Source organism: Mustela nigripes, unplaced genomic scaffold (assembly GCF_022355385.1).
Source record: "Mustela nigripes isolate SB6536 unplaced genomic scaffold, MUSNIG.SB6536 HiC_scaffold_148, whole genome shotgun sequence".
NCBI lineage: Eukaryota > Metazoa > Chordata > Mammalia > Carnivora > Mustelidae > Mustela > Mustela nigripes.
Window position 1 is genome coordinate 6,052,592 of NW_026739562.1, and position 24,396 is coordinate 6,076,987.

At 44.5% G+C, this 24,396-nt stretch overlaps 1 protein-coding gene across 5 annotated transcripts in view; it reads left to right on the forward strand.

The window, feature by feature from the left end:
• The window catches only part of LOC132008402 (alpha-ketoglutarate-dependent dioxygenase alkB homolog 3), a 39,906-nt gene extending 15,742 nt beyond the window's left edge, over positions 1-24,164 (forward strand). For 2 of the 5 annotated variants that reach the window (XM_059386938.1, XM_059386939.1), the window contains exons 9-11: positions 2,069-2,278; positions 19,807-19,905; positions 20,668-24,158. In XM_059386938.1, coding sequence (XP_059242921.1) covers positions 2,069-2,278; positions 19,807-19,905; positions 20,668-20,760 — 402 coding nt within the window. In that variant the 3' untranslated portion in view covers positions 20,761-24,158. Of the gene's footprint in view, positions 1-2,068; positions 2,279-14,475; positions 14,617-19,806; positions 19,906-20,645 lie in introns of those variants that run through there. The other 3 variants (XR_009401628.1, XM_059386942.1, XM_059386941.1) reach the window with 3 other exon arrangements.
• Positions 24,165-24,396: the final 232 nt, after the last annotated feature.

Sequence of the window (24,396 nt, forward strand, 5' to 3'; positions counted from 1 at the left end):
TGTCATCAAACTTTATTAGTAATCATGGTATTCTTCACCACCATTCACTTCCGGTTTAAAAAAAAAAAAAGGCTGGTTTCATTTAGGAACATTCCTCAAAGCAATAAACATTATTAGTTTTATTAAATCTCAGTGTTTGGGTTCATGTCTCTCTAATAGTTTGATGAAATGGAAAGTATGCATATAGCAGTCCTGCTACAAGCCAAGTGTGATGGCTGTCAAGGCGCAGAACACTTGTGTGATTCTTCACGCTATAGCTGAACTGCCCACTTCTATCGTGGACCATTTTTGTTTGGAAGAGCAACTAGCAGACTAGTTAATAAACTGTAGTTATTCCGGCTTGAGTATTTGGTTGCCATTTTCTCATAAATGAGTGAAGTGAGTGTCCCTTGAGGGAAAACAATGGATAGGTTTTGTTACTTATAAAAGTTGAATTTTCAAGAGAATCAGAGTTTTGGAAAAAGTCATAACCGCCACTTTGATCCTGACCTCTTTCTATTACTTAGTCTTTTCTGATGAGATCAGTGCTGATATTAATGGATATGATTTTTTAAGACTGTACAATGAAATGTGTCAACAGTAATGTCTGTCTGTATTACTCATTGGATCATTATTTTCCACATGACCAATGCTTGATGTTATAGAATCATGAAAGATTAAAAGACTCATTTGAAGTGCAAGCTGGACCAGTAGATTTAAATGTAATTGTTGGTGTGGTTTCCAGTTCCACACTGCAGCTGACCTTTAGGAAATCAGTATATGTTGAGTTTTTGTGTAATAGCAAAGAATATCCACAATTATTTGGAAAGGCTGGAAAATACTTCTGCCCTTTTCTGATTACATGTTCATGTGAAGCCAATTTTCTTCACATACTTAGCAAAAGCAACATATTGTAACAGACTGAATGCAGAAGTAGATGTGAGAATCACCTCTCTTCGGTGAAGCCAAACAGTAAAGAAATTTGCAAAACAGTGCCACTCTCTTTGTGCCAGTTTTTGTATTGGAAAATAGAGTTATTTTTTGTAATATAACGTTCATGTTAACATGTCATGGGTTTGTGTTTTTTTAAATGAATTAATCAATAATTTAACTTTTTTAGGTTTTAGTTTTTAATGTGATAAACATCATAGCTGTAACTCATGTGAACAGAAGTTCTTTGAGGTCCTCAATTTTTGATAGGGGTGTGAGAACAACTGTTGTAAAAGGAAGTTTTATTTAAAAAAAAAAAAAAAAGCAAGTTCTATAAAGTACTTGAGGCTTTGTGGCAGGAAGACAGAATTCTAACAAGAATTAATACAAGCTATGCTGATTGTAGCTCCCAGCTACAGCCTAAGGTCGGGGGTCATAGTTTCCTGTAGTACATGTGGCAAGACATGAGTCTGAGAGACAAACCACACGAGTGGCCTGGGTGCTCAGGAGGCAGGGCTGTGGCATCTGTGTAAACTGTCTATAGCTCACGGCCCAGGTGTTTATAAGGCCCTGTCATAATTCTATTCTGTAGAATGTTTTTTTCCCTTAGGTTCTATTTTTAGGAAGTTAGCCACTCTGGAAATACTGAATATCTTTTTTTAAAAGCAATTCTGTCATTCGTGATAAAATAGGAGTCGAATGAAGAGGGCCACCCAGCAGGAAAGTTGTTTCCCTCCTCAGACTTCAGTCTGTATCTGCCAATATCCCGGCAGCCCGTCGGCTGCGGCGGCAGGTCGGGCTCCGCGCTCCGCTTACCTCCTTACTGACTGACCATGATGACAGTTGCTGCTTTGTGACAGTCATGAATTTCGCATGGACAGAAAGGATGAGATGGGAAGAGAGGGTTGGTCCTCATGACGTTGCTATACCAAGTTTAGTACCTTAATAAAATCGTGGAGGTCAGCTTGCATCGAAGTAGAAATAACAGGCGGGAATCGACTCCTCTTGCCTGTGGCTGTCGCATTCCCTGCGTTTTGCTTACTCCATGCCCCTGTTCGCAGCATGACCGGTTTTACCCTGCCTTCCATTTTACCTGGGGCTGCCACCTTGTGTCTGACGGGAGCCATCTCTGCCCTTTCTCTTGGCCTCCCGATTGCAGTGGCATCCTGTGCTGCGCACACTGAAGGACCAAATCGAAGAAAACACTGGCCACACCTTCAACTCCTTGCTCTGCAATCTGTACCGAAACGAGAAGGACAGTGTCGACTGGCACAGCGACGATGAACCTTCGCTAGGGAGATGCCCCGTCATCGCTTCACTGAGCTTCGGCGCCACACGCACTTTTGAGATGAGAAGGAAACCCCCGCCAGTGAGTATTCGCTTTAGGTTTTTCCTGCCTTCTAATACTTTGTGAAAAACGTAACGCCCTGTAAAGCTCCCGGGTACAGATTTAGAGAATGGGAGTACGTGTTTCATTGTTGAAATGTTTTCAACGGGTCGCCTACCCCATGGTTAACATTAGACTCCCTCCCTCCCTTCATTCATTCGTCATCTTACCCAGCAGAAACTGCTTGCCTTTCGCCAGGTGCCAGGGTTCCGTTTCCACTGGGTGGAAAGGACCATACACAATCCCTGTCCTCATGGACATAGGGGATATTGAAATAATTATTGAAATAATTAGAATCATGATAAATGCTGTGAAGGAGAGCTTATAAAGGGAAGGCTCACGCTAGTAGACGCGAGACGGGAAAGGAAGACGGTGTGAGGAAGATGCCCCCGGGACCTTGTCGTACGGAAGTCCTCTGCATAGCCGTGTTGCCTCTTTTCTGTGAGGGAACATTGAAAGCATCCTCCTTGCCGCCTTAGCCATCTTCTAACGTACAGATGAACCTGTAATTCGTTCAGAAAATAGATACTCAAGCCAAATTATCAGAGGTGGTGGTCTGTCCAAGTTTGGAGAAGCAGGGACTAAACTGTGTAATGACTTGTTTTCCGTCCCCGCTTTTACCTAATGACCATGACATTTGAGGGACATGAAGACCGTTAATTTTTTCTTAAATCCAAAAATTATAGGACCTTAGAACTAAGATAGATAGAAGAATAGTAGGAACTCAAAAGAGCAAACCTCTACCAGATTATCTTACTATCTTTGTGTCTTTTTCTTACCAGGCTTCCCGATCATTTAGCTTATCACGTTAAAGCAGACCCAGTCCGTGCAGAAGGGCTTATAAGGCTGTGTTTAGAATATGACCTAATCCAGACCAAGTAGTTAGTGTGTCAGGGCCCATGTCTGTTCTTCATCAGATATGCTGCTTCTAAGAACATAGTTAATGGGCCGGGCTATTTTCCTGGCATGTATTTCAGTTTCCAAGCATGGTATTTTGAAGCATATTGTGTTATTTGCATTTACGCCATTAAGCAGCTTTTGTTGGTGTAATTTCCATCGATTAGGTTTCCTTTGGTCTGAGTCAGCAGGGGGCTCGACAGTTGCCAGTGAGTTACAGGGTGAACTGGCTCCTCAGGGCTTGGAATAAACTTCACAGTTCCTTGGGTGATTAGCCTTCTCACAAACCAGGAGTACCACTTGAGAAGCAGACAACCCTACCTTTGCCATATTCTCTTCGGGTATGGCTGTGCTTTATATGTAGCCTTCCACTCAGTTAAAACCCAGTTAAATCATGTGAATAATTCATCCTGCCCTTGGGAAGATTCGTGTTGTGTGAACAGCAGAGGAACACTGTGTGTCTCATTTTAACTTCAGGTCCTCTTCTCAAGCTGGGCCTAAGGAACACCGACTTTTTGTCAGGCATGGTCTTGGGAGCCAGGGCAGTAGCAGCGATTGAGTGAGATAAAGTCCCCCTTTCCCTCCTGGAGCTTATGATCTAGCATATGCTCGTGCTGTGCCTTCCTATGGGAGTTCTCCTGTAAGCTGTGCTAGATGCAGTATAATGCTTGCTGTAATCCTAGCCTCTCGTTCTTGGTGGTTTTTTCTTTGTTGCCAGGTATTTTAAGTGCTCAGTTACTGTTTCGTTACACATATCCATTCACCACCACCACGCCCCTTTTAAAAACATTTTGGCCTATTTATAGATTTGAAGCCTAAGGATTCCCAAAGCATGCTTTCTGGATAATTAGTTTTACTGTAGAAGCAGTTTCCAGCCATTAAGCATTAGCAGTGTTCTGATGCCCAGCATACACCCCATTCCATTTCCTCTCCAGGCAGCCGAAGGTCTTCATTTTCTCATATAAAAACATTAGTCATGGTGACCAAGAGCTCTTTCTTGGTTATACCTGATGTCTGTTATAGGTTAATGAGTGGATGGATAATACAACTACCACACAGCCTTGAAGGCAACCATTTGGAGGAAAATCTCAGTTTAAGAGGGAGACTGCCCATACTGAAGCTTTATCTTCTCAAGGCTTCTTATAGTTTATTTTGATGAGTATAGTGAACGCACAGGCCATGAAATACTAAAAAATGTGGTACTGTCCCTTTAATTATCTGCCAGTAGCCGGGGAATCTGTAATATACCTATGATGGCTGATTTAATAAAAATACAGATCTCCTAAGTAAGAAAATTCACCTGAGATCTTGAAACAAAGTTGGCTGAGGACCCAGATTTGGGAGGAAGTATGAAGGTGTCAGTACCGTACCTCCGGCTATTGACTCCAGTAAGTCTTGGCTTCCTGCATAATCTAAACTATGACTGAGTTTGATATAATTGTATATCTCTTCAGTTCTGGGTTTTGTTTAAGATGGGAAAATTGAAGGTTAATATATTGGAAATTATCATCATGCATTACTGAATACAGTTTAAAAATGCCCCCCCCCGCCCCCCACCAGAAGCTGTAATTCCATTCTTGGGTAAACAAGACCCAAGTTTAAACTTTTGGAAGGATTCATTTAGGTTTCTTTAACAGATTCCAAAATCTAGGGCTGCACAAATGTAGCTAAAGCAGAAGCACAGAAGCCTTTCTTAGAGTTGACAGCATTAGGCATGTGTGTTAAGAGTACATCAGCTCTGTCTTATTATAATGATCCCTTTTCTGAAGGATTGAAAGGAAGTGGTTTTTGCAAATCTGTGTCTACTTTTCTTTCTAAACTCCAGTCAGGGCTCTGAGAACATGACTCATGATTCATACAACTCAAGGTAAAAGCATAAATTAAAAAAGTATAAATTACGTTAGTCTTCTGTGCAGAATTTGTAGGAGTCTGACTTTCTGTCAGGAAACTCTTAGGAACCGAACTTAGTATGCCACCATAGGCTGTAATTTTCATGTCTGTCACCAAGACATTCAGAGTATGTTAGAGGTTGTAGGAGGGAATCTCTTTCAAAATCTGGTTCGTTTTTACCTATCAGAAGAGAAGCTAAATACCTGTTTGACTTGAGTCAAAGTTTCTCATCTGAAAGTGACATAGAAGAGTCCTGAGATTTCTGTGTACTTTATTCAGGTATGCAGTTTTGAGACCGAAAAGCATCTGTTTGGGGCCACTTTGTTGTTGTTGTTGCTTCCTGCCATCCCCTCCAGTGTGCAGCAGGTGTTTATTGTGCCGTCTGGCACCTTCGGCTGCTCTCTGTAGCTGCTGATCTTCTGAAAGCTGCCCCAGTTATACACACGGCATTCCTCACTGTTCTCCCTGCGCTGAGAGGGCAAGGAGGTCTTTGTTTCCGAAGTCCAAGTGCCCTCTGATTCATGCAGTTGGCTCAGTGGGCCTCGTGCAGGCCTCGTCCCTGGGGTAAACGTTTCACCCCTCCAAGCTGCGAATCTTGCTTCAGTGTCCTCTAGTCCAACCCAGTCTACTCCTACCCATTCATTTTGATTTTAGAGTAAATTACCATTTCCTTTAATGATAACAAGGTACTCGGTGGCCGAGGAAACTTGCCCGATCTTGCCGTTCCGTTCACCCCGTTCCTTCTTTTGTTAATTCAGTTAAAGACGGAGTGAATAGCACCATATCTGTCTACTGGCCAGTGTCAGGATATACTCTCTCAAGACAAAAGTAAAGCTTACCAAATATACTTCGGTGGACACTTTTTTAGAAACCAAGACCCTTTTTTTATTCCTTCAAGCTGAGCTCATTAAAGTTTGTCTATACTCCTTGTCCCAGACCCAGTTGTACTTTCCAAAATGCGTCGTGTCCCTGCTGTAAAGATTAGTCTGGTTCTTTTCCCAGCTAGCTTTAATTCTATACTGAAAAACAAGCTGGAAAAGGAACTACAAAAGCCATTTGGCAGGCTGCTATTTCTCTGTCGGTTACCATGGAAACAGTGATGGCTGAGTTGGGGGGATATTAGATAATAGCAGGAAGTTTGTGATGTGCTGGAGGTTTAGATGCCAGAAGCCTTGTTCTTCTAGCACATTACCCATGGATAAGCTCTGTCCTTCATCATCAGCTGAATCCTGAAAATGTGAAGGGCTTCTGTCCACCTCAGGCTAGTGAGTTGAGGCAAGTTCAGCATTTCTCAAGCCGCTTCTCTCTCTAGCACCTTCTGAAGAACGTGAACGCTGTTCATAGGACCAGAAGAGGTGGTTGTAAAACCACTTCCAATGGTGGAAGCTCTGAGAGCTCCCAGTGACTTGGAGTTCCTAGTACCTCTTTTGCTCATTGGTTTTTTTGTCTGCTTTGGAAAGAGTGGAGTATGAAAAGGTCAGTTTGATCATAAATACTGGTATTTTTTCAGGACTTAGAAGAAATGAGGGTATCAGAATCCAAAATGCTGTAATACTGACTAGCTTAAATTTGAAAGCTGGTTAAGCTACATGGGGCAATATTTCATGGAGTAGTGACTGACCCTCCGCCTCAGCCAGCACCCCACTGCTGCTGGTTGGTCATCCAAATCTCTTAATCAGCCCCGCTTCTGATTACAGCGTCTGTTCTGAGAAGTTACAGGAAATACCAGAAAAAAATTGTTGATGACCATCATATTTTTAATACATCCCTAAATGAAGTCTAGAAAATCATTTTCATTTCCTGTTTCTGTTACTGATATTGGCAAAAAGCACCTATCCACCTCATTTACATTTTCTTCTTTGTTTGTACATGGGGTAATAATTGGTAGCTACTTTATGAGAGCAGAGGTACTGGAATAATCCGTGAATTTTTAAGCTGTTAAAAATGCTAGATGCCACAGTGACTTTTCAGATTTGGAAATTGGAAAAGGACATGAAAGGCAGTGAAGCCAAAACCCCAAGATTCCTTTGGCCTCTGAAATGGCATTCATTGAGGGAGTAGAAGGGAGACTTGGGGAGGGTGACACGTGGCCTGTGGACCAGGAATCTTTGAGCTCCTATCTCTAGGGCCATTTAATGGTTTGGAGAATGTGAGGCAGTGGATGGGTAAATGAAAATGCACATGTTTGAGCCCATAAAGCTGAGTAGTTCTGGGAGGACTTGAATTATCCTCAGACGTGAAATCCTGTGGGAGCTGGAATCATCCTTTGCTGCCTTGGGGCCTTGTCTAAGCCGGAATCCATGCCCTGACTGCCACTGGGAAGAATTAATTTTTGCCACGGATGGCCCAGTTCTGTAGTGCTCTGGCAGTCCTTCTAATCTTGGAAGAACAACCTTTTTCGAAGTGATTCATCGTATTTGCATGTGCCGTGATTGGGAATGCCGTGATTAGGAATGGGGTCGGCTTCCAAACTTGACTTTTTTTTAAAAAAAAAAAACATATAATGCATTATTTGCCCCAGGGGTACAGATCTGTGAATCATCATGCTTACACATTGCACAGTACATGCCCCCTGCAACGTCCATAACCCCACCACCCCCTCCCTACCCTGCCGCCCCCCGGCAACCCTCAGTTTGTTTCATGAGGTAAAGAGTCTCTTATGCTTTGTCTCCCTCCCAATCCCATCTTGTTTCATTTTTTCCCTTCCTGCCCCCCATGACCCCCCACCCTGCCTCTCAAACTCCTCACATCAGAGAGATCATATGATAATTGTCTTTCTCTGACTTAATTTGCTTAGCATAATAACCTCTAGTTCCATCCATGTTGTTGCAAATGGCTAGATTTTGTTTCTTTTAATGGCTGCATAGTATTCCATTGTGTGTATATACCTCATCTTTATCTCTTCATCTGTTGATGGACATCTAGGTTCTTTCCATAGTTTGGCTGTTGTGGATGTGGTGGCTGCTGTAAACATTTGGGTGCACGTGCCCCTTCGGATCCCTATATTTGTATCTTTAGGGTAAATACCCAGTAGCGTGATTGCTGGGTTGTATGGTAGCTCTACTTTCAACTTTTTGAGGAACCTCCATGCTGTTTTCCAGAGTGGTTGCACCAGCTTGCATTCCCACCAACAGTGTAGGAGGGTTCCCCTTTCTCTGCATCCTCGCCAACATCTGTTGTTTCCTGACTTGTTAATTTTAGCCATTCTGACTGGTGTGAGGTTGTATCTCACTGTGGTTTTGATTTGTATTTCCCTGATGTTGAGTGATGTTGAGTACTTTATCATGTGTCTGCTGGATGTCTTTTTTTTTTTGAAAGATTTCTATTCATTTATTTGACAGAGACCACAAGTAGGCAGAGAGGCAGGCTGGGGTGGGAGTGGGAAGCAGGCTCCCCACTGAGCAGAGAGCCCGATGCGGGGCTCGATACCAGGACCCTGAGATCACAACCTGAGCCAAAGGCAGAGCCTCCAAGCCACTGAGCCACTCAGGCGCCCCTGGATGTCTTCTTTGCAGGAATGTCTGTTCATGTCCTCTGCCCATTTCTTGATTGTTCTTTGGATGTTGAGTTTGATAAGTTCTTTATGGATTTTGGATACTAGCTCTTTATCTGATACATCATTTGTGAATATCTTCTCCCAGTCTGTCAGTTGTCTTTTGATTTTGTTGACTGTTTGCTGTGCAAAAGCTTTTGATCTTGATGGAGTCGCAGTAGTTCATTTTTGCCCTTGCTTCCCTTGCCTTTGGCGATGTTTCTAGGAAGAAGTTGCTGTGGCTGAGGTCGAAGAGGTTGCTGCCTGTAAAACTTGACTTTTTAAAATTGTATCCCAGTGGTAGAAATTTTTTCTCCCCTTGCCATACCCATAAGAACTATTCCTAAGCCTTGTGGTGATGGTCTCCTCTTTCCCAAGCGCTGCTTTCATGGTAGATGACTGCTTGGCTGGGGCAGAAGAGGGCTAAGTGAGTTTGAGGAAGGAGAAGCAGACCCCACACCAGAGTAGAGTGCGCAGTGGAGCCCCAGAGCAGGCGATGAGGTGGGGAGAGTGGGCAGGGGCCAGATCATGCAGAGGCTTCATGAGCCTCAGGAAGGAGCAGATTTTAAGCCCAATAAGAAGCACTGAAATGTGTGAGGCAGAAGAGTGACATGATCTGATGGATAATTTTACAAAGTCATTTGCTGCCGTGTGGAACCTGGACTAGAGAGGAGCAAGAGCGGAAGCCAAGGGACCAATTAAGAGCTTGTTATACCTCGTGCGTACCAAGGCCAAGAAGGACAGAGGTGAACAGATTCAATGACATGCGCTCAGAGGAGCAGGGATTTGTAAGAGAGGCCTGGGAATAATGGTCTGAAAGTGTTAATACGGAGTATCTCCTGGCTGGCTGGATGTGAGAGACATGATCACTTTCCATGTGAGAGGGCTTTAGGCATTTGGAATCCTGGAGATAGCAAGGCTTCAATTAGGGTATGCAAGTCTAGGGAACCTTCAGAGCACATGAGGTTGGGGAACTAGGGGTGCTCGCTCATCACTGAATTGGAATTCCAGAGGACACAGAGGAAGGGTATAGGAGGGGAGATCAGGTCTGATCAGGTCACGTCTGGGAACAGTTTGGGAATGAATTTTGTGCGTTTGATGGATGACTGGAGAACCCTGCACTTCTGCTGGGGGCTGGGGTCATCTGGATGTCAGACATGGCTGACCTTTGTTTCTGGTGCTGCAGTGTTGCTGGCGAGCTCTTTCAAGATAGCAGTTCCTTTAAGTTGCATTTCTTAGAAATATATTGCCAAAAATGGAATCATTATTACATGAAGCCTTCTGGTTTCAAATGTGTATTCAATGTTGCTAGAAGGACTGTAACAGTGAGGGTAAAGCCATGTTTATTTTTGCTGAAATTCAGTAACTTCTTACTCCCACACTGCCCCTGGCACTATGTTGACAAGTCTGAACAATAGACACTGTCAGCAGTATTTCGCTCTGTTTGCCTTTCCACGTGTTTCCATCCAGAAGGAAAGGCAGGAGTTCTTATGCTAGTCTGGTCCCTAGTGCCAAGTTTTCGCTGCCTACAGAGAGAGCCTCTGTTGCACTGAACAACTGCCAGACCTCCCAGGCAAGACCTTGGTGAGGTTCTGACTTACTGAACTATGGAGGTCACCGGGCATCCCTGGTATAGGATGACCAATCACCAGGGCCAGTCCTCATGCCTCCTTAGTGTCCTCACTCATCTCACCAGAACCTTCCATGCCAAACATCAGGAAAGAGTTGGATAAAAATGCAAAGATTTGTTGTGGCAAATGAGCTTACACCTGTTTTGGACAGATAACCTCAGTGATTTCAAATCTGTATTTTTCCAGCCAGCCTTTTTCTTTAGCAGATCTCATTTCAGAAAGAGCTGCTTCTCTTTTTAAAGTAATGTATTTCAGATCGATATTGAGGATACAGTCATTTAAAGTGTGGATTGAGTCAGCAGAATAATAAGTAGAGATGACATTGTGGGGTCCTAGCTTTATTCTCTTTTTGTAATTTCCATAAGTAATGTATTTTGTTTATGTCAGATTTAAAAAAAAAAAAACCATGTTAGCACTATGAAGAGTAAGTCCAGCTGTGCTCTTCCTTGGTGCTGTAGGAACAACGTTGCAGTCCACATATAGCCACAAGCATACATGATCCATGAAGCCCTCCAGAAGCCAGCCAGCCAGTTCTCAAGGGCAAGGGAACCCCACATTCTGATGGTGAAAGCAAGCTGAAAAAAATTAAAAAAAAAAAAAAAAAGCAGGTTGGGCGGGGCGCCTGGATGGCTCATTCCGTTAAGTGTCTGACTTGATATCGACTCAGGTCCTGATTTCAGGGTTGTGAGATTGAGCATTGTGTCAGGCTCCACACTTATTGGGGAGGTTGCTTAAAGATTCTCTCTCTGTGCTTCTCCCCCACAATCCCCACCCCCCATGCACATGCATGTGCGCTCTCTCGCTGTCTCCCTCTCAAATAAATCCTTTAAAAAAAAAAAGGCAGAGAGGGAGACATTATTGGCATAATCATAAGTTGGAAGGTAGGGCAACTAGAGGGACAGGTGGCCCTCAGCAGGTTACGTAGTGGTGCCCTGGGCTAACATTCAATTTTCAGTGATCATTTCAGTCTGCAAAAAGCCATGACTGTACTTGCCAAGCGCTCCACCATGAATCTGGTCCTTGGACCGGAGAGCTAGGGAAATCCCTTTATATCTGTTACCATCTTGAGAAAATCTTTTCCTGGACTCTTACTAATATCTGGGGTGTTTTTTTCTTTGCTTGCTTGCTTTTGAGGCACAAATTCTGGAGTAAGTTTTCTCTGTCTGCAGTTTCCCTTTCCTTACAACTGAACTCTTGAAGCCGCTGCCCCGTAGGTCCATCCCCACCGCTTTGCTAATATCCAGATGCCATTGTATGGAAGAACCTTTCCTTGATCATCATTCCGTTCTTCCTTGTAATATTGGTCCCCAGTATTGGTCTCCGTATCCATCTCCTCTCTGCTTGAAACTCAACCATCTCTTTCTTCTCTTTGTCCTGTTGGCTGGGATACTGTGTTACTTTAGCTACTCTCAGACTTTTCTCACTGCTATTGCCCTCCCTCCTTTTAGGATTTTTCCTTTACATTCACCCCTACAACGTGGATATTCAAGATTACTTTTGATTCTGTTATCTTTGTTTAAATTAGTTCTTAGGAGATTATAAAGTGGCTATAGATTGTAAGTGCCATATGGGCAAGGTCCATTTTTGTCTTACTGTGTCCCCATCATTTAGCACTATGTGTGTGTGTGTGTATGTGTATTTTGGTTGAATAAGTTAATAACCATGGCTTCAGCTGTTCCTTCTTAAGGTGGAGTGACTTCTGAATCTCTTATCTCCAGCCTTGACTTTTATCTCAAGTTCAAGTCATCAGTCGTATGTGTTCAGGGGACATTTCCACTTATTTATTTATTTGTGGCAGGGGGACACTTCCACTTATAACAGCACATGTGACTTCTGACCTGAAAGTATAAAATCAGCTTTATTATTGTTCTCTCAAAAAACTCCACAATTCCACCTGCTGGTAAGTCCATTTATGTTCATGATATCACTGTTCTTGGTCAGGTTCACACATAAGTTATTTTATTATTATTATTATTATTATTATTTAAGATTTATTTATTTATTTCAGTGGGGGAGGGGCAGAGGGAAGTCCAGGCAGACTCCCCGCCAAACATAGAGCCCAGTGCAGGACTTGATTTCATGACCCTGAGATAATGACCTGAGCCAAAGTCAAGAGTCATACACCCAGCTGACTGAGCCACCCAGGTGCTGCACATGTAAGTTTTTTTTTAGTTCTTCCCTGTTCTCTTAATTATTTCAATTTCCAAATCTTCTTAATTTGTTCTTGAAATGGCTGAAGAATTCATCCCACAACTAGTGACCATCTTTATCCCAGGCTCTATTTGCCACATGTCTAAAATACTAGCATGTCTTTAACTCCCATCGTTTCTCTCTCATTTCTCTCTGAGACCCAGATGCCAGATATTTTCAGGAAGAGGTAGATCTCTCTCCCTCTCCTCTCTTCTCTGTCTCTGTCCCGCAAATACTAACTGCCCACTTACTGTATGTCAGGTGCTGTGCTCAACTCTGAGCAGACACCAGTGAAAGTGGCAAACGGGGGGCCCACCGGCATGGAGGTCTTAGGAGCTAGACAGTAATCCAGTGAACAGAGAAAGAATTATAACTTGTAGTTAGAGCTCTGAGTTTGGCTTTTATTCTGAGTCCAGCAGGAATAAATGAGGTTATGACATGATCTGGTTTGTATCTGGAAGGATCGCTCAGGCTGCTGTGTGGGGAATAGTCTGAGGAGCGGCAAGAGCAGAAGACTAAGTAGAGGGGGGAGAGCCGGTGCTGGGCTGCCGGTTTGGACTAAGGTGGTGGCAGTGGGATGAAGAGAAGTGGATGAACTTGAGGTGTGTTTTTGAGGGTGCAGCCGTAGAAGTTGCCACTAACATCTTAGATACAAGGGTAAGAATCAAGAATGACTCCCAGGTTTCTGGCCGAGTAGCGGTTGGGTAGACGTGTTATTCACTCATATGGGGGAGGAGCCGGGATTTTTGCTTTCAACTGTGGCCGTGTTTACAGAGGATTTGTAGATGGAATCAAGAGTTCTTTCCACATGCTAGATTGGAGATGCCGGAGACTTCTGTGGGGGAAGTAGGCCGCTGGCTGTTGAGGTCTGTGGGTCAGATGACCGGCTTGTGCTAGAAACATCATTTGGGGAATTGTCAGAATAACAACAGTAAAGTGATGATGATAAATAACAAATGTGCGGACTCTGTGCCTGGCCCTGTTCTGAGAGCATTACGTTCCGCCCTCCAGTAATCCCGCAACGTCTGTACAGCCATTAACCCTGTTGTACAGAGGTGGCCGAAGCACCCTGTTAAACCACTTGGGTAGCGTGTCCCCAGTAACTGCTCGCTGAGCCGAGTTGGAACTCATCATGGAGGTGATACGGGAAGCTCTGCGGTCGCACATCATCACTCAGAGCAGGAGCGTAGCTTGGGGCGCCTGCGTGGCTCAGTCAGTCATGCATCTGCCTTCAGCTCAGGTCATGATCCCAGGCTCCAGGGATCGAGCCCCACGTCGGGCTCTTTGCTCAGCAGGCAGCCTGCTTTTCCCTCTGCCTGTGTTTCTCTCTCTCTCTCTCTCTCTCACAAATAAATAAATAAATAAAATCTTTTTAAAAAGAAAGAAGAGCTAAAGAGGAGCAGAGAGCCAAGATTGAGCTCACTGCTTTCATCACTTTGTTTTCCAACTCAGAAGCCTTTATTTGCTTCTCCTGGAACAAAAGATAAAATAAAATGTCAGTTCCTTAGTCAGACTGTCAAATCTTTACATAATCTATGCCCAACCTCCTTTAGTGTCTTGCTGTTCCCTGTGTGCTTGTACCATTCCATGAGATCATCTCTACTCTCCTCTCCCTTCCGCTCGCTCGCCACCTTCGTGTTCACGTAAGTCCTCTCCAGGATTCAGGGACTCACTGTAGTCTTGAAGCCTTCCCTCATGCCTCCAGTGCAGAAACTAATCACAGTTACTGCATGTCAAGTGCTTCTGGAGAGCTCAGAAAATGAGAAATACATAGCATGCTCCTACTTTGTTCTTTCTGCTCATTTGTGTTTTGTTTTCATCAACATCTTCTTAGTAAAATGATGGAATTTTTAAAAATAAGTAGCTCATCTACTTTTCAGAGGATCAGAGATGACTTGGAGAATCAGATGTCTCACTGTAAATTGAGATCATTAATTTGGAAGTATATTTTGCTTCGAACAGCCTTTTTTGCTTGAGTTGGGTCAGAGATTAAGAATATATACTTGAAATTGCATGAGCTTTTCTGAACTTTCTATCAGGCACTACTATTTGGAATGGCAAAGCAGGATCAGAGGAGCCAGGCAGATTACAACTGGCCTTGACTGGGAGCTTCCAGGCCAGATAGGATGACGAGATGTGGGCATACAAGGAGTCCTATGCTGGGTCCATCAGCAGCACAGGTGGGCAGCTCTTGTGAATTTGGTCCTCAGACTTGTTTATACTGCTTAGCATTTTTAACAAAATTTGATTATTTGGCAAAATTTATTAACTCAGGAGATTTCACATAAAAATCCCATTTATCAGCTTCCCTGGAAAACCTGGAAAATCAGACAGCCCTGAGGGAGCAATGAGCCAGAGCTACACCTGTCTGCACACCCCATGCTCTCTGGTTCCCCATGGTCTTCACTCCCTACTGCACTGAATCCTGCCCTCACTCTTCGTTTATGCTGCTTGCTGGTGTTTGTGACCCTTAACGGATCAGCCAGGGTACCATGGGATTTGGACAGGAAATGTGATGGGATTTCAGAAGGAATGGAGATCACTTGGAGAGCACAGTGGACTGGAAAGAATATAAGCTTTAGTGCTAGACAGATCTAGTCCAAATACTAGCCCTGCCTTCCTCCTGCCAGCCTTCTGCCTTAGAGATATGCTTTCCCTGCAGCTCCCTTTGCTTGTGATAAAATGGAAAATAGCACTGCCCTTCCGGGGTTGTGGTGAGCATTAGCGGTGATGTACATGTAGTTCCTAACATGCTTGGCACCTGGGCAGCATACATTAGTTGATCCTGTCCAAAAAGTCTGGCAGGGTGCCTTGGTTTAAGTATTTGGAAAATGTTACAAAAAGAAGCCTTGGTGTGAGGAGGAAGCCAAATACCAGGTAGATGAAAGAGTTAAGTCTAAAAAAGCGTATACTTTTTTTTGTTAACCAAAAATTTGGAAATGCAGTTGTATATTTAACTTCCCCCAGGATGAGAAAAGACTTGCTAAGCATAAAAACCATGAAAGAGAACCAAAGAAAGGTCAGAGTTGACTCAAAGTTTTTGGGCTTCTCTGTATTAAACATCAACATAGTTAAAGGACAAATAGCAAATGAGAAAAAAGTATTTGCACAAAGTACGACAAAGGGCAAGTATCTTAGGGTCTGTGGTTATAGGTCAATAAGAAAAAATGCTAACATCCTGTAGAACAATGGACAAAGAATGTGAAGAGAGAGTTCACAACAGAATTAATGCAAATAGCAAATAGGCATGTGAAAAAATGTTGAATGGGGTTAGTAAAGAACTCCGTTTGAATAATGGATTGTGAGTTTTCCCTCAATTTTTTTTTTCATCATTGTTAGTTGGTAATGTTCAGTATCAGTGATGTGACCAGAAGGTAGGTACTGTAGTATTTTCCTGATGGAATAATAAATTGCTATAACCTTCTTAGGAAAGCAGTTTGCTAGTATAAGTCAGATTGCTTTAAAGTTTATATCCTTGGATCCCATCATTCCATTTTTGAAAATTTATCCTTAGAAAAATACTCAGAAATGTTTTGCCTGGGATTTACTTGCAGTAGCCTTTCTTTCTTTCTTTTCTTCTTCTTCTTTTTTTTTTTTTTTTTTTTTTGGCAGTACCGGTGTATTAAAATCTCAGTGTCCAAGAGTGAGTACCTTGTTGCCATATTCTTAACATTAGCACAGTGACTGACATATACAGTGGTCGAAAAATATTTGCGAGTGTAAAGAAGGAAAGATATATAAAGGAATATTATGTAACTCCATTTCTGAAATACCATACATTTGAGGCATAAAAACATCCTCACAATATAATGTTCAAAATGTAAAGTACATGATTGTGTATATAGAACGTTTCCTCTACATGCATTGCATGAATTCTGGATGATAGGATTATATTTTCTCGATGCTCTTCCTCATTCAGCACATACATACTGATGTGTGTAATAGGTGCTGAGCATGTTTTGAAAGGGTAAGACAACACTCTCTTCACGGAGTTTTTATCAGAGAGGAGGAAGGCAGGCAGCAAGCCGGTAATTTCCATGTGTCATTTACTTTAGTGAGGTTGTGTCACTTTTATTCTGTAGAGAGAAAAACTCTGCTGCTACTGATTTTCAAGTATCAATTGTTGGTTGTAATTCCTAAGGCACGTTCTTGGGACAGGAAAGGAGCAATTACATGAAGAACCTACGTAGAGCTTGTGAAGCATTAAGTTACTTTTCCAGTGAAAAGAAACATGTTTAGGTTTCCTGTCTTTTGAGTGGTTAGTAATGACAGGACGACAAATACACCCAGACTTTTCCCCTAAATACCATTTTCCTAACGGAAACCAAATAGGCTGAGGCGGGAGTATAGAATTCAGGAAGGCCCAGAGCTCCTTGGGAATCATAATTGTGTGTTCAAATGAACTGGCTGTGCTTGGGGAGGGGGGGGAGAGTGTGTTGGTCAGCATTAATATAAAGTATGTATTTTTTGCATTTTTTCATCTGCTTGTGAAATTTTGTGTGGAACACCAAATCATCAATAACAAAACCCACCCTACAGACTGACTGTGATCCTGAAAAGCCTTTTTTGTTTTTTTAAAGTAAGCTCTATGCCCAGCGTGGGGCTTGAACTCATAGCTCTGAGACAAAGAGTCACATACTCTACTGACTGAGCCAGGCAGGCGCCCCTGAAAAGCCTCTCTTAACTGGGATCATGGATGGAAAATTTTATCCCAAGCAATGTTTTTTTTAGGGGTGTGTTCTGTTTTGTTTTGAAGAAAGACCTGAGTAAATCAGAAGGGTCACAGAGCCCTGTTTTGATAACTTAACCATGCTTAATGGCTGTGAATGCACTCCTCTAAACAGTCTGACCCTTGCTTCCAGCGTGGCTTATCCATTTATCAATTTGAGCCTTTATGCACAGCCACGTGAGCTCTGTCGGCCTTTTATCTGCTTCCTGAGTGGAAAAAGTCTCCCTGTGTCGTGGTTAAGTTGAAGGGTAGCTCTGGGCTCTGTTGGCACTCTGGCCTCAAGACCAGAAGGAAGCATTTGTGAGCTCTGTGTTGCCTCAGTAGAACCCCTTGCCCTCTTTTCTGTCTCCTTCTGCAGATTAGAATGTGCTCTCTGAGCCCAGGGTGTTGGAAGGGACAGATAGCAAGCAGCAGAGTGATGACATCACCTCGTGCAGTGGGTGCCCTGGGCATCGGCGACTCTTTCAGGGACTGATCAGGAGTAGCTCTCTCCCAAGTGAAGGGTCTCCCTCTTTTGCTTTTAGGTACAACTAAACGTTATACTGGATGTAGTATGTATAAAAGCAACCCGAGGCTTTCTGTCATTGGAAAATGCAGATCTTAGGAACGTAAAGTGGGGCATGGCGCTGTGGAACGTCATTTTCCATTGGGGCTGGTATTTCCCCTTTGCATGTGGAACTCTCTCTCACTTGCTGGCTCCGTTCCTGCTTCATGTTTCCAGGCAGAACTACAGTGCTTACCCCTTCGCTTCCATTGGCGTTGGCGCCCCCTCCTTCCCAGGAATGCTTTTACTGTTCAAAGAGATCTTCGTCGCAGGCTTGGCTTCATGTCTGGGTAGCGCGTTTCCTCTCTACTTTCTTTGGTGTCCCTGCCCTCATGTCTGTGCTTGAGCAGGTCCCACTGCACTCCCAGAGTATGCAGTGTGCAGAGGGCAGGAGAACCATCTGCTTCTCCCTATGTTGAACCTTGATCTGGTAGCTGACTTTACAGCTTAAATCAGGGACCCTTGAGCCCTCTAAGTCTCATGGACGATGCACTCCCTTCTGTCTCTTTTCTCTAGTAGGATGTGCATCTCCTCTGGTTGGAATCCTTTCTTTCATAGAGCCTCCTCTTGCTTCTCTGGATGCAGCAGGGCCACCCAAGGACAGGGTCACCTTCCCACCACTCTCTGGTTGGCTGAGGGGTCATTGGTTAATGCTGCAGTGCTTACTTGCTACTGGAAAAGAAAAGGTGGCAGGCACAATTGAAATCAGTCAAGGAGGGGCGCCTGGGTGGCTCAGTGGGTTAAGCCTCTGCCTTCCGCTCAGGTCATGATCCTCAGGGTCCTGGGATCAAGCCCTGCATCAGGCTCTCTGCTTGGCAGGGAGCCTGCTTCCTCCTCTCTCTGCCTGCCTCTCTGCCTACTTGTAATCTCTGTCTGTCAAATAAATAAAATCTTTTAAAAAAAAAAATCAGTCAAGGAAACCAAAAGTTGTTTCAAACATTGCTTTTATCTTCTGCCTGTTAAAGTTATGACTGCTCCACGAAGTCCCTGCCAAGGGCTGGGACCTGGAACTTAAACTGTTTATGCAAGTTCATTATTGTGCTGATTTTGTTTTTCCTGAGGGAAATCATTGTAAATAATTATGTTCTCAGAAGCACCCCTACAATAATAAATATAAACACAGTATTGCAGGGAAATCAATCCTGCAGTAACCCAGATGCAGTCCCTTGCATCAGAAGTGAAGTAGACGGATGCGTGGATCTGCCCAGAATGGAAGTGGAAAGATCAGGAAGCTTGGGCTTCGACTCTTGACAGGCTCTTTGAACTCACCCCTTTGTCGGCTGCAAAGGAGGAATGACCCTCACGTACTGGCTGTTTTGCAGGCCGGGCCTGAAGCTTCCTTAGAGCACTGGACATGAATGAACTTGGAGCTCTCTGGAAGAGGGGGTGATGTAAATACAAGGCATTTCTGTGTGAAGTGGTCAGGAGTTGTGGTCTGTGCTCCCAGGCTTCAATGGCCAGTCTCAGTTCGCAGCATTGTTCTGGGCAAGCCAGAACTTCCTTCTTCAAGAAAGTCTTGCTGTTGACTGTTCTGAAAGAAACAAGGTTATATCTCCTAGACACCAGAGGAGCTATAGGAAGAGTTGTAACCAGTTTTAACATAGGCTCCGGTTAGTGAATTAGCAGAAATTGTAAAAAGGCAATGAGAACTCACTACACCGTGTCTTATTTAAAAGCCCGTTTTTTTCCACACAGACCGTGGCAAAACACAGAGCACAGCATAAAGCAGGTGTGAAGAGTTCTTGTATAAATAACTTAATTCCTTCACAGGCCAGAATGAGCTCTTCTGCAGTTTAGATGCGGATGACAGTATCTGGCACTTAACGCTGCACTTAGTGTGCGCCGGTCCCCAGGTGACCAACGCAGACTGCATCAGTGGAGGCTCACAGCAGCCCTGTGTGGCAGGTCCTGTTGCCATCCCCAAACTAAGGTACAGAGTGGTGATACAACTTGCCAGATGGCTGCCGCGGACGGAGCCAGTAGATGAGCCCCGACTATGTTGCTGAGGAGAGGTTTGCACTTCTAGACCACTGCCAGGTGCCATTGCATCTTGATCACACAAGCAAAAAACATAGTGCAATGAATGCTGTTTTCTAGGAAGAGAACGGAGACTACACGTATGTGGAAAGAGTGAAGATACCCTTGGGTCATGGGACCTTGTTAATCATGGAAGGAGCGACACAAGCTGACTGGCAGGTGAGAACATGTATGGAACTTGGATTCACGTGGAGGCGGTGCCCTGACGGCTTCTGTTTATTTATTTCTCTAGTAAATGTGAAAAGTAAGTTGCTTTTATCATGAGCAAGAGGTGGTACAGTGACACCATTTTCCAAGAGTTTTGATTCTGACAGTCAAAATGGACCTCTGCAGCAGTGGCATCCAGTAGAACTTTCTGTGATAGCGGAAACATTCTGCATGTTCTGAGGCTCCATGTTGTAGCCACTGGACACACACAGCTATTATTGGTCTTCTGAAATGTGGATAGTGTGTCGAAGGACTGAATTTTTAATATAATTTAAGTTCATTACAATAGCTTCGGGTGGCCAGTGGGTGGCTACCGGGCGGCACAGCTTCTCACCTTAGGCCGGGCTCTCTTAAAACCGGGTCATCTTTAAGGTGTGCAAGTTCATGAAAGAACACTTAGCTTGGGAGCAGAATCGCATGTCTGTCTTTGGTCTCAGTAATTTATGTGTTGCCTTGCGAGATTTGGGAACATGGCAGGAAGCTGCGAGGAAGAACAGCAATTAGAAAAGATAAAAACAATACCTCAGTGTGAGGGCGCTGGCTTATTGGAGTGATGGGGGTGGGGGAGGATTTGCTTCAGAGAAGAAAACCTTTCTCCACAAGACTTCAGAGAGCTTGCTGATGCTTGTGGGGGGTGCAGGGGGGATGAAGTCAAAATATGTCCCATGTCCTCATAAATGTGTTTATGTCAGAATTATTTATATTTCCGTTTAGCATCGAGTGCCCAAAGAGTACCACTCTAGAGAACCGAGAATAAACCTGACCTTTCGGACAGTTTATCCAGACCCTGGAGGGGCGCACTGGTGATATGAGAGCTTTGAGAGAGAAACTGTGCTGAGACCGAACAAATCCTCCGCCGTGAAGAAACTTCCAGAGGCTGGTCTAGCTGATCTCGCAGGGAGGCTGTTCAGAAGACAAGGGTGGGATTTGCTTCCTGGCTTCGGAGTCCTATTAAATGAGAGCCAGCGGGTCACATTTATACTGTGTTTACTGTGGGAACAGTACCCCTAATCACATCTTAAAATCACAGAGCTTCTTTAGGCAAATTAAAAACTGCTGTGGCTGTACTCTCGGTAGGTTTGTCCGTAAGCTGTTTCTCTCCTGCCCCTCCTGCTTCATTTAAGGCACTGTGAATGGGCTTTGCCTCCGTGGTAAAGGCGCACGTGTTTGTTCCTTGTGCCTTTGTGAAGTAGGATATAAACATGTGTCAGTGACCCTGGAGGCCTCCGCAGGCAGACAGCTGCCGAAACCCAAACAGAGGGGGCCTCACAGAGCCTTGTGGAAGTCTGCCTTGACTGCTCAACATCTTGGCTTCAGTGCTTTCGTAATGGAAAGCTGCATATTCTAGGAGCACTTTATTTAACCGAGTCTCCTTCCTGGGACAGACCCAGACAGGTTACAGGCCTCTGAACAAAGAGTGGAAGCCGTGTCTTGTAACCCAGCCATCTTTAGGCAGCAGTTTGGATACTTGTAATACGAGAGGAAACCGTCCCCTCTGAGACAGAAGTAATCAAGTGATGTCATGAGAAATTTAGGCTGAAGAGCAGCAAATGCCCTGCTAGTGACAGCTGTCCCACATAGATGAGTTTCCCCTAGAGAGTGACTTGAGTCATTTAAACCCAAGCCAGTGAGAAGAGAGAGCAGCCCTCTGGGGTTAGACTCAGTTACCTAATAGTTGTCTTTACCTTAAGTTCCGGGAGCCGTGTGACAAAAGCTTTCTTCTGACTCAGTGCTCTCTTAGACATGAGCTCCTGAGATTCAGCAGTCTATGATGTCACCAAGGTTCCCAAAACAGAACAGAGTGGCTGCCCTTTCTTGCCTCATAAAAATCACGTGTCGTCTTGACCTCTTGACTTAGGAGTGCTGGGCTGGATTGATTCCAAACCGACATAGGGAAAACTCGAGAGAAAGAAAATGGAATCAAATGGATGAAAACAGGACAAGAGAGTTAGAGTTTCCATAGCTGCCTGCTGGGAAAACCTACAGAGCCTTCTTGCTTCCGATCTTGTTTCCATTCTGTTCTGGAAGACAGATTGGCTTTGGCGATGGTGGTAGAGTGCCAAAAACTGGCCAGGCTCTTCCCCGGAAGTCAGATGTAACACCAGGCCTGGAAGGCCCTGCTTTCTGACAAACTTCCTGGCTTTTTGCATTGGGGTTCCCCCCTCCCCCTGCCACTTTTTTTTTTTAATGTTTTACATGTGGATGGCTCCTTTCTGTAAGAAATATGAAATGCTTTATAAAATCTGAGCGTCATACCAAGCCTTTCAGTGAGGGCAATGCAAATCACCATAAAAGCCAAATAAAACCTCTAATTCCTAGCTGTTTTCCTGTTAAACAAAACCTGGCCAGGGTGGTACAGCCGGCTTCAGTTGTGAGTTTGATGCACGACATTGGGAAATTCTTCTTCCGCTCCCATAGACGAAAGAACTGGCAGATGGTTCCCAGTGTCCCGGCATCCCTCCTAATGTAGGGTCACGGCCTCCCCTGGTGTCAGCTGCACATTTGATCTCTTCAGTCATCACTGCCATGGCTGTCGGGGAAATGAGTTCCTACTTGACAGCCGACAGCCTGAGCCATGCCGGGCTTCTTTAGCTGAGAGCAGCGGTCTTGGCTTTTGTTCCTTGCTGCCCAATGCTAGATCTACCCCTTATACACACACACCTTTTTTTTTTTTTTTTTTTTAAACCACGAAGATAATGTCCCTTTTGAAATGACTAGTAGGTACTTGTCATAGAGTTAAAGTACAGGGTTTAGGACTGCACAGGGATTTTCAGAACCTAGCAAAGGATGCCCCGGGGCCGCACTGACCTGTTGCTGTGTTTTACTGGCCTTAGATCCTCCCTAGGAATTAGGGGCTGAGCTGCTTTGCCAACATTACTTGTAAAGCAGAGGAAGCAAATATAACAATGTAGCATGAAGAAAAACAGATTTAGTTTTTGCTTTTTTTGAGCTTTAATAACCTACCAGGAACTGTCCTGGGAGCTTTTTCTATGTAATCCCTTATCTTCCCCAAAGCTCGGCAGGAAAGAGGTGTTCTTCCCATTGTAGAGACCAGGCAGCTGAGGCCCCCACAAGAAGGGCCGAATGATTTAATAGGACTTCCAGGCAGCAGAACCAGAACTCAAACCACAGGTGAATCCTTAAACTGCGTGCTTCTTCCTCTGCCTTGATGAATTTAGGCAGAATGGTTGACTGGGCGTCCCTGCCCAGCTCACCCCTGGACCCCATTGGCAGAGCGGACCACCCGGCCACCTTGTTTGTCCTCTGGCTTTTCTTTGTCCTCAGGCATCTGCATCTCCTCTCTTCCTGATCAGCGTTAGCAGCTCCTAGTCAGAAACCAGACTGCCAACTGGACTCCTAGTCAGCCACTTAACTAAGGAAGCTTATTTTGTGGGGAGAGAATGCAGTTTCAGGCAAGTTAGACAAATTCTCATCCAACCTTCCTGTGACCCAGAACAATGTTTCTGATCGTATCCCAGCTAACTCTCAGGGTGGTTGCGCGATCCCTTCCTCTCGATGCTCATCTGTGAGTCCCTCTGGGGGCTCTGAGTGACACCCAAACTCAGCATCAAGCTTCTTCGTGACACTTAACGACAGCACTGTTGCAGTCAGCACACAGCCCAAAGAACACAGGTCCGCTTGTACCCTAAAGAGGTCTTGACGACAGGCGGCTTGCCTCAGGACAGTGCGCAGCCGGTATCCGATTGTATCCTCCATACTGAAATCCCGATTCACGTTGTTGACTAAACCACTCGCTCTGGTGGCTTGGACAGTTCATGTTAAATTTGGAGTTATGCAAGCTCATAAACCTGACATCGCCTGTGGCACTCCATCTCTGCGGCCTCTGTGGCTGATAATGACCTTGCCCTAGTGCTGGTAGGTCTACCTGGACCACAAGTGGCCAGGTCTCCTGAATTGTGTCATGGCAGCCCCACTAGAGGGAAGCGGGTCCTGTGCTGAGCAGAACACTCCCATCGGAGAACTGTAGAGAAATCCTCGACACGTGACGGGTCCCTGCCCTGCTGGGAATACTTCTTCCTTGAATTCTGGCAGCTTTTACTTGGCTGCAGAATATCCAAGACCCACTTTGCCTTTTCTGGTCATAAACACTTGTAAAGTGTTGAATCTGAAGTCTTGATTGCTTTATTTTTCTGAACGATGCTTTTGAAAAAGCTGAGTGTTTCCACAGCGGTGCATTCTGTTTGTTTAAATCTTTACTTCTGCGTGGTTCCACCCATTCGCTGTCCTCAGAAGGACCTGGTCTACAACTGTCCCCTTCCCACCACCCCATCTTCTCCTTGGAAGGAACCGTCGTGGGAGAGCCCGGTCAGTTTTGTGCTGCTGGAATCCAGTCTCAGATATGGCGATTCCTGAGTCTGAGGGTCAACAGGGAATGACGTTGATGTTTGTTTATTAGAGCGGAACACAGACTGACGGTGCCTT